Source organism: Cavia porcellus, unplaced genomic scaffold, assembly GCF_034190915.1.
Source record: "Cavia porcellus strain 051 isolate PalLab524CR breed Dunkin Hartley unplaced genomic scaffold, mCavPor4.1 scaffold_23, whole genome shotgun sequence".
Taxonomy (NCBI): Eukaryota; Metazoa; Chordata; class Mammalia; order Rodentia; family Caviidae; genus Cavia; species Cavia porcellus.
In genome coordinates, this window is record NW_026947506.1 from 52,650,621 (window position 1) to 52,663,230 (window position 12,610).

The 12,610-nt window shown below is 56.2% G+C and overlaps 1 protein-coding gene across 5 annotated transcripts in view; it reads left to right on the forward strand.

Annotated features, from left to right (window-relative positions):
• Window positions 1-12,610, forward strand: part of Tns3 (tensin 3) — a 160,599-nt gene that overhangs the window by 21,605 nt on the left and 126,384 nt on the right. For 2 of the 5 annotated variants that reach the window (XM_013148213.3, XM_063234388.1), the window contains exon 2: window positions 6,472-6,583. Coding sequence is in view for 3 of the 5 variants with exons in the window: in XM_063234387.1 (XP_063090457.1) it covers window positions 600-680; window positions 6,472-6,583 (193 nt within the window). In the remaining 2 variants the exon portion in view is untranslated. Of the gene's footprint in view, window positions 1-418; window positions 681-6,471; window positions 6,584-12,610 lie in introns of those variants that run through there. The other 3 variants (XM_063234387.1, XM_013148212.3, XM_005001914.4) reach the window with 3 other exon arrangements.

Here is a 12,610-nt window from a genome sequence, read left to right on the forward strand (position 1 = left end):
CCAGTGCAGATGCCCCCCCCTTTTTTTTGCTTGAGGCGCCAGATTGGAAAAAATAATAACTTTCCTGCCTTAGCACTTTCGGCTTTCCATCTACATGGGCGCTTGCAGGGTGGTGTTGGTGCCCGGCGGGCCGCCTACGGCCCCTGCGGGGTTTTACTGGGTCACATCCAGATGCGAGGCCTCCCAGAGCCTGGAGCCCGCCGGTCTGCGATTCCTGGAAGCCCCTGGTCTGCGTGCTCCAGAGGCTTGAAACCCTAGGAAAGCAAGCCCCTTGCCAAGCCCGTAACTCGGGTCAGATGGCGCGGGGAGCCCCCTCCCCCGCGGAGGGCGGCGCTGCACCCACGTCCGGGTGCCTGGCCGCGCCGCCCGGGTCGGCGGGCGGAGGGAGGGAGGGAGGGCTAATTCGTGTCAGATGCCGGGACGCGCGCGGGCGGCTCTCGCGCCTGGCTTTTGTTCCTGGCGTCTGACTTCGGCCGTGGAGACGGCGCGGACTTCCCGGCTCCGTCGTTTCTGGGCAGCTCTACTCGCGGGGAGCCCGTGGGACCTCAGCCTGCGCCCCAATCTCGGCCAGGGCGGGTCGCTCCCTGCGCAGCGTGGCCATGCGGCTGCGCGCCCTGACCCAGGGGCCACCCGCCAGGGCAGCGCGAGAGGCCGCCGGGGCGCGCAGGCGCCGGCACCAGGTGAGTGCTGGGCGCGCACGGGCGCAGGACTAGGAACTCATGGCCTGGAGGTGCAGGGTGGGGGGTAGTGCACGGCTGGGGGGCGGGCCCGTGCCCTGCACGCGTGTGCCCATGTCCCGCACGACCGCACGCCGGTCTCAGTACTCGGGGCCGTGCATGGACGAGGCAGGAGACACAGATGGCTTGGCCTCATGGGGGGCCCTGAGGAACTAACTCACTCTGGGTGCGTCAGTGCAGCTGCCTCCTGCAGCCTTTCGGCTTCATTTCTCTGGAATGGATGTGGGACAGCGGCCACTGCGCAGGCTCCCTGTCCTGCGCTTTCCTGGCAGCTGTAAAGGCGCCCGGGTGGTGCTGAGACGCGGATAAGCCGAGGTTCCCGCCAGCGTGGGTGCATCTGGCACCCCGTGGCCCACAGGACCTAGGACCCTGGGATCTGAATCAAATAGAGGGGTGCAAGCCCCCCCCCCCCCCCCCCCGTTTGGCTGAAGTCTTAGTAAGCAGGCGCTTAGCTGTCTTGTGTTTGTTTTCCTGGAAACTTACAAAGTTTGGAAGAGTGCATACTTGTCCCTAGGTCAGCCAGATTACTTGCTCTGCTCTTCGCTGCGGGGCATTCCTATGGGTGCAGTGTGTGCTGTGCGGAGGGGGAGGTTTCCAGGGGCCTGAGGTCAGATCTGCGTGTTGGTGTCTCGCCCAGTGCATAACAAGGTTCAGCAAGGCCGCGTCCAGGTCGGTGTCTACCTCGTTCCGGGAAGCATTGTTGGAGACCATTAGCAGAGCACCCCGGGGTGGTTTGGCACTGGGAATGGGTCCCTTGTGGAGCAAGCGCTTGCACTTCCCTACCTAGCTTGGCAGAGCAGTTGTTTTTGGAGGCTTTGGGCCTTCAACCTCCGTGACTCCCTCCGGTAGCACCTCCCCCTCCGCAGCCCACTGCGGCCCCTCCAAAGCTTAACCCTGGCAGTGAAAGGCAATTTGGATTCCTGCTCAAAGGCTGGTCACAGCGGCCACCCCTGTGTCATGGGACGGGTGGGAGGGGAGGTGGGTATCAGGTGAAGACAGCTGGCTGACCCCGGGGTCTCCTCCACAGTGGGGATATTCCAGCTCTGTCAGGCAACCCAGAATGGCTGAGCATGCAGCTCAGGGCCACAGCTGTGTCCTGTGTCCTGTGAGGCCTCTTGCTGGGCCCGGTTGTGCAGAAGGCTGTAGGGATACAGAGGCTCCTTCTCCTGGGCCGCAGTAGAGGTGCCTGTGAAGAATAATTGGGCGCAGTATTCCTCCTTGGCCTGCGGACTGTGGGCCATTCATGTGCTGCACAGATATTGATTGAGGCAGCTTGGCAGGGCCCACAGTGGACAAAGGCCATGGTCTCGGGGTCCTGCCTGCGGGGAGATGCAGGCCTGCTCTGCAGAGTGGGTGTGGGCACAGGAGACTCTGCCCCTGGAGGCAGGGTGTTTGTCCGGCTCTTGAATGCCAGCTCCTGTTAGCACAGTGGGAGGCATGAGCCGGGAGTGCCCCGTGCCACGCCCCTGGACCACAGAGTTAAGAGCCTTGCCTTGCATTTCATGTCCCCATCTGCAGCAGGGTGGAGACGGGTGGGCGACACAGACGCCTCCTGCTGAGGTCTGTCTTGGTGACTAGCTCTCTGTTGTCTTGCTCTTGGAGGGTGCTGAATGCGTGATGTCTGCTGCCAAAAGGGCTGGCGTTGTCTGTCTGTCTGTCTCTTGTTTTTGAGACAGGATCTTGCCATGTAGCCCAGGCTGGACTTGAGCTCACAGCACTCCTCCCGCCTCAGCCTCTGAGGTGCTGGAATTACAAGTGTGTACCACCACACCTGGGTTTTAAAAAAAAAGGGAAAAAGAAGGGACTCTGTTAAGGGAGAGCGAGTGGGAGTAAAGACAAAATTAAGATGTGTTCTGAGTGGGTGCCAGCTCCCTACAGTGGTCACTGTCCCTTATATACTGCAGCCACATGTGAGTAAATGTTCAGTGCCTTGGCTCAGTGGGAGGCAAGGGCAGCCCCTTGAAATCCTGAGCCAGAGGCAGCGAACCAGCCCTACGAGACCCTCTCTCCTAGACCTGCAGCTGTCCTGTGTTGCTGGTTCTCAGGCCTGGCTACTGAGGCCCCAGGTGAGCTTGGAAACCATCGCCGGGTTTCAGCCCACCTCGCCCAGGGCCAGGGGTTTCTGTGGTGCGATTTCTGTGGTGCAGGCTGAGCTGCTGCAGAATCTGTCTGAGTCGTTCCTGTGCAGTGGGTGCAGGCAGTCCCCGTGGGTCACAGCCGTGCCGGTATGGGTGGCCACCTGTGGGTGGCCATCCGTGGCTGGCCAGGCTCAGCTCTGGTGAAGCACAGCGGGCGGGGGCGGGGGGCAGGACCAGAACATGGGCCTCTGTGTGGTTCCTGGCACCCTGCTGGCATGATAGTTCCGTATGTCTCGGTGCACACACCATGAGCAAGGGTGGAGATACAGAAGGATTTGCTCCCAGGCTGGATGTAGAGTGGGTCACTGTGGGAAGCTCCAGGCTCTGGGGTGACCCACATGGAGGTGCATGACCTGCAGAGCCGGCCTTGAGTGGGAGCGGCACAGTGGTCCTGTCATCTCTGAGTCTGGGCCTGGGGCTCCGGGCCATTGAGGACCGAAACTGTGACATCAGCTGTGTGTGTGTGTGTGTGTGTGTGTGTGTGTGTGTGTGAAGGGCCGAGGGATGCAGTTGTGAGCAGAACCTTACGAGAGAGATTGTAATTACATCTCAGGAGAATTCTCTGTTGAAGGAGAGAACTCAGGGTGTTCACCCAAACCCTGGTGTGAGTTTCACAGGACTCCAAGAGCGCCTTCGGATTGAAACCCAGTTTAGGAGTTTCTGACTGAAGACCTATTTTCTGAATACAGTGCAGAAAGGACCCTGTTGTCCCTTGATGTGTGTGCATGTTTATCACTGTTTTGTCACTTTCGCATGCCTTTCACAATCAGTTTGCAATTAAAAAAAATTGGTGCAGGAGGGGGTGGGGCTCATCTGTGATCCCAGCACTCTGGGAGGCTGAGGCAGGAGTGCTCAAAGTTCCAGCCTGGCCTGGACAACTTAGCGACTTGGGACTCTGCCTGCAACAGAATAAAAAATGCAAAAGGGCTGGGAATGTAGCTCAGTGGGGGAGACCAAGGATTCAGTCTTCAGTACCAGGGGGAAAGTCTTGCTGGGATTTTGTCTGAGAGTGTACTGAATCTGTAGGTTATGGGGAAGACCCCATGGCCGTTACACAGTCCCCAACCTATCTGTCACTCTGTGGGCTATTCATTATTTAGGTCTTCACTGTCTTATAGGTGCTTTCTGTGTTCTGTGAATTTATCCCTGAATATTTAGTATTTGGGGGGCCTTTTCAGGCATTTTCATATGATCTCTACCATGCAGGAGCAGAGTGGCTTCTGAATGTGGATATCACACCATCAGCTTTGCCACATGCCCCGGTCGGTTCCAGAAGTTTTTTGTCGATTTCATCAGGATTTTCACCTCATCCTTAACCAGCCGGTTTTACTTCCTTTCCAGTTTTATTTCCTTTTCTTGTCCCTGGTACTGGTAGAAACTGCAGTCATGTTCAGCAGAGGCGTTGACCAAGCATCTCTGCTTGTTCCGGACCCTAAAGGAAAGTATTGTCTGTTATCACCAAGTTCGGTGTTTGCTGTAGCTTTCAGATAGATTTATTTTATCTGGTCAAGGAAGTTCCTTTCTATTCCTACTTATCTCTTGATTTTTTTTTAACAGTACTGGGAATTGAACCCAGAACTCGCCTAGAGCTACATACCCAGACGTTTTTTCATTTGTTTTTGAGATAATATCTCGCCAAGTTACTGAGTTACCCAGCCTGAATTTAAATTTGGAACCCTCCTGCTTCAGCCTCAGAGTTCTCGGATTACCAGTGTGCGCCATCATTCCTGGTGGGCTGTGAGTCTTAATGAGGAAGGAGAGGTTGGATCTTGTTGGTGGCCTTTCTGCATTGACCAGGACAGTTACTTTTTTACTGGCTGATCTTTGAACATACACCCAAGCTTCCAGTCCTCGCATAAACCCAGCTCTCCGTGATACAGTCTGCTGTGGGCCAGGTTGGATTGCCTGTGGGTTGGTTACCAGTGTGTCCTTTAGCTTGCAAAATACTGGGGATTTCCCAGAGATTTCCTTCTGAGGTCAGAGCAGAATTTTAGTAGGACTTGCACACTTTGGGGTTTATGTAGATTTGTTTATGCCCCCAGATTAGACTCACTTTAGTGAGCGCCCAAAGATACACGGAAAGAAAGTGTAATCTCTGGCCACCAACTCCGGGATTCTGTCCTGGCTAGGCTGTGTGACCAAGGACAGCCTCAGCCGGGTCTCACCTGCTCCACAAGACACAGGGTCCAAAGTTGGTGGAGGCTAAAGCCAAAATTCCTCTCTCAGGGTTTGGAGGCAAGAAGCCTGAAAGCAGGGGTGGACTGTGGGGTGTCTTCTGGACACTCCCACCCCACCTCCTCACTCTCTGCAGATTGTTTTTTTTTTTTTTTTTTTTTCCAAATAGGGTCTTGCTGTGTAGCTCATGCTGGTCTGGAACTCAGTGTGATCCTCCTGCCTCAGCCTCCTTGATTACTGGGATTCCAGCCATGTGCCGCCACGCCTGGCAGTTTCTGTTTTAGTGAGAAATTGCCTAGCAGTTGTTCTCCCACATGTGGTGTGTCTTTTTTTCCCCCCTCCGCTCCCTTTAAGCTTTTCTTGTTTCCTGGGGTGCTGGGGATTGACTAGGCCCCACACGTGATAGCCAAGTGCTCTACCACTCAGTGGCTTCCCCAGCCTTTCTTCCTTTTCATTTTGAGACAGGGTGTTGGGGAGTTGCCAAGGGTGGGCTCTCACTTGGAACCTGCCTGCCTCAGCCTCCTGACCACACCCACTTCAAGACTTTCTTTTTTCCCCTGGAGTGCAACTGTCATGTGCACGTATAAAGAATCTGTCTTGTGCAGGAAGTTTGCTAAATTTCTTGGCTCTATCTGCTTATTTTGGAAAAGGTTCCTGCCCTGTGTCTGTTGACTCCTGACTGCCCAGGGCTCCCGGGCTGTGCAGTAATCGGATGTGGGGGGTGCCTTACCCTCTGCCCTCTGCAGGAATCCAATGTGGGAGACACCTCACCTCAGAGTTTGCTATTTTCCCTTCTGGGTGTTGGCTGTAGAACTTCGCTGGCTAGGTCTCTGCTGCATGAGCAGAACAGTGGTCCTGGTGACCTTGGCATTGGTCACTCGTCATTGGTAGGGAACCTGTTGGAAGTAGACTAAGCATTCTGTGTTTGATCCCCCTCCCTCCCTCCCTTCTTGCTTCCCCGTGTCTCTGATTTTTAGAGACAGACTCTCACAACATATTTCAGGCTGGCCGTGAACTCTCAGTGATCGTCCTGCCTCAGTCTCCCAGTGCAGGATGGCAGGCGTGAGCCACCATGCACTGCTGTGTTTGACTTCTTCCTGTGCCTCAGCGTGACACTTTCCGTGTTCACCTGTGTTGTCGTGTGTACACAGTCTGTGCGTGTGACTCCTGAACGCTATTCTGTAGCCCAGCCCCGGGAAGGAGCGGCTCTGGTCCATGGCCTTAGCCCTGGTGGCCCCGAGGGTGCTCAGGACCTGGGACCCCGGTGCTCGCTCTCCTTGGCACTGTGCATTTTGCCCTCTCTGTGCTCGGAGACTCGAGTTGCCCTGTAGACGCTGCTAGATTTATGAGTTCCTGGGAGGCAGCAAAGAGAGAAAGCAGAAACCTGCTGGCGAGCTGACACTGTCTCCCTTTCTCTGCAGCCAGAAGAGTTTCCCAAGAGTCTGCACAGTTTCAAGAAAAAGGCTTTTAAAAAACCCAGAGCCTGTGGAGTCTGTGAGGAAATCATCGCCGGCCCAGGGGTTTCGTGCCGAGGTGAGTGCACCACACTCGTACTTTTCTGCCAGCTGGGCCGCGGGGAGCAAATCGCGGAGTCAGGACGGGCTCTGGGGAGTTTCCCAGGGCTGAGCCTCGGAATTTCCCTCCTCTTCCCCCTCGTCCTGGCTGCCCTTGGCATGGGCCTGCTGCACTCCAGGGCCAGGAGCACACAGGGAGGTGGGCCCACGGGAGGTGGCCACCTGACCTTCCACATGCTCCCTGGTTTCCCTTGGTGGCTGGACTTACCTTTCCTGTTCATTTTGTTTTGCTTTTGATTTGGGCTTTTTGAGGCAGAGTCTCCTATGTAGCCCAGGCTGGCCTCTAGTGTACTGTGATCCTCCTGTCTCAGCCTCCCGAGTGCTGGGATTGTATATATGCACCACCACACCTGACTTCTCTGGGTAAATTCACGGAGTCCTGTGGGTGTTGGCACCTAGCAGGAGGTCCCTTGGGACAGGCAGCTGATGCATGAGGGTCTCCTGGGATCCTGTGTGAGGCAGAGAGCCCATGCCAGGGCATGAAGGCAGCCCTGTGCCTCCCTGAGGCTGCCACCTTCTGCACTCAGGTCCGAAGCATGTGGCTGGAGTTTGGCTTGTCACTGTTGCACCTCCTGCCCTGTGCTGGGTCCCAGCTGCCACCCTGGGCCTGGTGGTCAACCTCCTCCTACCAGAGCTCCAGGCATGGTGCGTGCTACCCCTCTTGTCCTGGCTACGCCCCTGGCTCAGGGGAACAGGACGAGGACCCTGAGTGAGGCTGAGGTTGGCTTCCTGTCCTGGGCCTCCTGCCCTCCTTGCCTGGGGGCTGAGGCAGAGTTCAGGGGCACAGCCCAGCTGCAGTTCCTGCTGGTGCCCTGGGGTGCAGGTGGCTGCCCCTTCCCCAACCCAGAGGAAAGAAAGCCTCGGGACAGGGTGGCCTTGGGAAGTGGGGACCCGGGATCAGCTGACATGAGTGACCATGTGGCACAGTGGGCTCCCTGTGGTGTGACCGGTTCGTCCAGGACGGGGGCTGGACCTGAACAGAGGGGCCCAGGACCCAGGTCTGCAGTCGCTGCCGGCTCCCAGGGTGACCCCCGTGACTCAGGTCATTAGAGCGTGGATGTTGCCTTGTCAGCTCCACTGGCTGAGTTATCTTATCCAGAGTGAGCTGAGACACAGAGCCGGCAGGGCGGGGCTTTGTCCCTGGGAGTGGATGGGAGTGGACATGCCAACCCCTTATCTCACCGTGGGAGACACCGGGTGCCCAGCTCTGCACGGCCTGTAGTCAGCCACGCAGTTGCCTCTGGGATTGCTCTCGATGGCAGCGTGGGGGACCCTCAGGACCAGGCTCTGTGGGTATTGGCATCGCCCCACCATCCCAGGGCTCTCCAGGGCTCGGGGTGCTGTGGAGCATTGGGCTCTCCAGTCGTAGCCCTGGGACCTTGGTGTGCCAGGTGCTCCCGGCCTGGGCTGCAGCCCCCCATGGTGTGCAACACCCCAAGGGGGTGGCCTGGCCCCATGTGGCTGACTTGACTCCGCTCTGGGATGCCTGCGGGACCCTGGCTTTGCCTGGTCCATCGGGAAGGGAGTTCCTGGCTGGTGGAGGTAATCTTGGTCCCTGATCCAACTGCTCTCCAGTGGGATGGAGACTGTCCCCAGAGGACCGCAGTGCCCGGGGCCAGAGCTCTTCGAGGTGAGTGGCTGTGGGCTCACCTCTGCCTTTATCAGAGGCAATGGTGGATTATCAGTCGACTTATTCTGATGAATGCCCTGAACAGTCATCCTGCAGCTCTCCTTCCTTCTTCTCCCCTTCTCTCTTTCTTCTCCCTGGGGATGGAGTGAGGGCCTTTGCTCTGAGCTGTATCCCCATCCCTTCTTATTTTCTGTTTTTAAAAATTTTTATTTATTTATTCTTTTCAGTTCTCGAAACAGGGTCTTGATTTGTAGTTTGGGTTGGCCTTGAACTCACTGTATAGCCGGGCCAGCCTTAGACCAGAGGTGATGCTCCTGCCTTGGTGTTTGGGGCACTCAGCCCCTAGCTGTGTACTACTACTCCTGGCCTTCTTTATTTTTATTCTGAGACAGAGTCTCCCACACTGGCCAGCCTGGGTTCAAACTTTTGGCTCCTTTCCTGCCTCTGCCTCCCATAATGCTGGGCCACAGGCGTGTCCACTGTGCCTGGCTGCATGTTGTGTCTAAGAGGGGGTTGGCAGGTTTGAGTCCAGCCCAGGTAGCTTAGCAGTTTAGTGAGACCCCCCTATCAACATCAGAAATAAAGCACAGGCCAGGGATGTAGCTCAGGGCTAGGGTTCTGGGCTCAGTCCTCAGACTCCCCATGACAACTTCATAGAGTTCTCTAGCTAGAGTCCTGTGCAGGTCACACGGCCCTCTGGGCCTGCCAGCCACCTGCAGACCAAGCTGCCCCTGCCTGTGGGTGTGAGCAGCCCCACCAGGAGGCCAGGGAGGTGCTAGCAGAGTGTCCTCGGGTTCCCTCTGGAGGGAGAGCCTGGCAGGGGCTGTGGACACAGCCTGCATGGTGCCTGGGGCACAGGATGCAGCTGAATGGGAGGTGCTCGCTCCAGGGCACTTCCAGGGCAACTTGGAGCTATGAGTACCCCTCGAGCTACTTGGCCAAGACCCCCTGCAGTGGCAGCCAGGATTCCCCATCCTCTCCTTTTTTTTGAGGCAAAGTCTCACCTTATAACCCAAGCTGGTCTCAAACTCTCGGTGATCCTCCTGCCTCAGCCTCCTAAGTACTGGGATTATAGGTGTGTACCACTATGGCTGATTCCCTTTGCTCATTAAAAGAATTTACTTTAAAGTCTTTTTTTCCTTTTCCTTTTTGCAGTACTGGGGATACAATGCAAGACCTTCACAATGAGCTATATGCCTAGGCCTTTTTGAAAAAAAGAGGTGTTTTTATTTTTGATGCAGGTGTTCTTATTTTGCCCACACCAGCCTTGACCTTGAGCTGCTTCTGCCTCCGGCCCTCAGTGTCCTGGGATTCCAGGGCTGTGCTTCAAGCCTGTCTTCTCTTTTTAAGAATTAGGTTACTGGCTGGGAATTTAGCTCAATGGCTCAAGCACTTGCCTGGTAAGTGCAAGGTCATGAATTCCATCCCCAATACCAAAAAAAAAAAAAAAAATTACTTTTTTTCATCTTGGTTTCTAAGACTTCCTTATACCAGGAATACTAAATATCTTTTAAAAAGTACATCAGGCAAAACCCTGCCAGTTTTCTTTTTAAATGGGTTTTAACCTCTGCAAAACAAATAGCCAGTGCTTATCTTTTCACCTTAGCCATCTCCGAATCTCCGACCTCCCTTTCCTACTCAGTGGCTTTCTGGCTTGATTCGGTTCCCGATACAGAAGTCGTCTGGTTTGGTTTGCCCCCATCTGCCTTGCCTCCCTTCAGTTCCCGTTCCTGCTCCACCCCATAGGATGCATGGCCTCCACCAGCATCAACAAGGTGCCCCTGGTGTTTTGTTACAGCCTTCATTTCTGCTTTCTGCAATTTGTGTCATTTACGCTGTTTGATTTTCACCTTCTAGCCCCTCTGGTCTGGGGGCAGCATCTTTCCACACTGCCATAGGTCCTGGCAGGGGTTTGTTAACTGGCTCAGTGAGTGTGGCTCCCAAACACAGCACCAGGCACAGAAGAGCCTTTGCCTACTGGCTCAGTGAGTCTTCAAATCCTGCTCTCCGTGATGTGTGTGGGGCTGGGCTGGCAGCCAGCTCCACCTCCTAAATCATGACCCCTGGTCTGTCAGTCTGTTTCCTGAATAGGAGCACAGTACCTAACACCCACAGCTTAAAGGAGGAGAGGCTCATGGTCTCAGAGGTCTGTCCGTGGTCCGCTAGATCCAAAGCAGTAAGAGCATGGGTGGGAGGGTGCAGTGGATACATCTGCTCAGTTTCTGCTGGCCAGGAAGCACAGCAGGGGGACAGTGCCAGAGTGGAGGGGCAGGGACACAGCAGACCCCAAGGCCGCCCCCACCATGGCCCATGAGACATAAGAGAGGTGAGCTCCACTGATGGCTGGGCAGACCTCAAGGCCCAGCATGCTGACCCTGCACTCTGACCACCCTAGCAGGTGACTCCCTCCCTGTGCCCGTATCTTCTGCGGGAAGGTGTGGCCTGGCCAGGGTGCTGGGCTCCAGCTCCGTTCCTCAGGGCCCCCTCTGGGTCCAGCTCCAGCTCAGAGTGGACTGTACCCCTGGACGAGCCACTTCCTATCGTAGGTCTTTCCCAGGAGTGGGGCCCTTGCACCAGAGCCTTGTGGGCTCCAGGATCTCCCTGGGTCAGGATGGGGTCCCAGTATAGAGTGACCCACCGGGACAGTGCTGCTGCCATGAGATGGCTGCCCCACCTCTGGGATGTCTGAACACCCCAAGAGCCCCATGGATGGGGCCTCCCCGCAGCAGCACTGTGAAATGGAATGAAAGGGGACTAAAAATGGAAACAGAAGCAGTGAATAAACCCCTTGTATGTTAATACAAAAATATTATTTTTAATGAGACGTGACTTTTCAGACATGGGGGCTGAGTGTACCTTTGGTGCCTGCTTGCTGGAGGTGCTGGGAGGGGTCTTGCCCCCACCCCACCCCGCAAGGCGGAGAGGGAAGGAAGTGTTTTAATAGTGCTCCCACGTCCTCCAGACCTTCACACACTCTTGTTCGGCTCCCAGTGTTGCTTGGGTTTTTGAGATGGGGCCTCACTGTGCAGCTCAGGCTGGCCTTGAACTCACTACCTCCTGCCTCAGCCTCCTGAACACTGGGATGGCAGCAGTTACCACCACGCCCAGCTGTGACTGGGATCTTTACGGACAAGGTGATATGCTGGAAACTGGCTGCAGGATGTCCCGGAGGGAAGGGGGTACAGGTGCGATTCTTGGGTCAGGGCTGGCACTTGTGAGTGCTGATGGAGGTACCTGGGCTCCAGGCTCTGATCTCTGCTCCCAGGGTGCTGTGCAGGGCCCTGGGCCTGCACCTGGCTTCCTTCCTGCTTTATTGGAACCCGCCTGCCTGCCTTGCACCTCCCATGGGTCTCTTTATGCAATAGTTACCATTGCTCTCTGGTCGTTAGGAAATTCTTGGGCTGTGATGCAGCATCGGTGGCCAGGTCCTAGGCCTCTCTCCTTCCGCCGCTGGGAGTCTGCACGCGTGCTACTGGCCCTGGTGACTTTCTCAGGGATGTGCCAGGAGTCATCATGCTCCTGTTGGGGGACACAAATGTTCCCGAGGTCTCATTTCCAGGCAAAATCTGAGACAGGAGCTCCCCTAGCTGCTGAATCAGTGGTGTCCTGGTTGATACATTGTGTCACCTTGAGAAGGAACCTGGGGGAGTCCTTCTGGTTGGCAGGGGTGCTGCAGAGAACAGGAGAGTGCCTGGCGGCTGCCTGGTTCCCCACAGTAACACCGTTGTTGAGGTGTCTGCCTGGCCCTGGGCTGACTGGAATGAACACTGTCTGCAGTGTCATTAGGACATTCTTCACCGAAACTGGCACGTTTGGAAAGTCAGCACACGGTGTCCCGCACGGGTTGCTGGCACCACCCGAATGCCAGGAGGGTGGCAGTAGGTTTACCTGTCGCACTCGCCTGGAGGAGACGAGACAAGTGTCCTGGTGCAGTTTCAGAAGTGGTTTGACCTGCTCTGTCCAATTAGGGTGGCAAAGCTCTCCACGTGGGTGTGGGAGGGGTGGTAGAGGACAGCTGGGGCACCGTGATCATGTGGCCGTGGGAGGGTCTCTCCCGCCGTGCGGACCTGAGGCGTCCTGGGTGCTCAATGCCCACAGGCTTGGAGGTGGTGACACAGAGAAACCTGAGGCAGGAGGTGCAGGTCTGGAGCAGGTCAGGTCTGCATCAGTAGCATCTGCAGCCCTGGGCGACTGGCGACAGCGTGGATCGATCGAGCACTGTGCCCGCCCTGTCCCACAATTGCTCGTCACCCTGTGCAGGGGACTGAGCTACACTCCCAGCCCCTTTTCAGTTATTTCGAGACTAGATTTCTTTAGAATGGCCTCAGCCTGGCCTCAGCCTTCTGGATGTAGGAC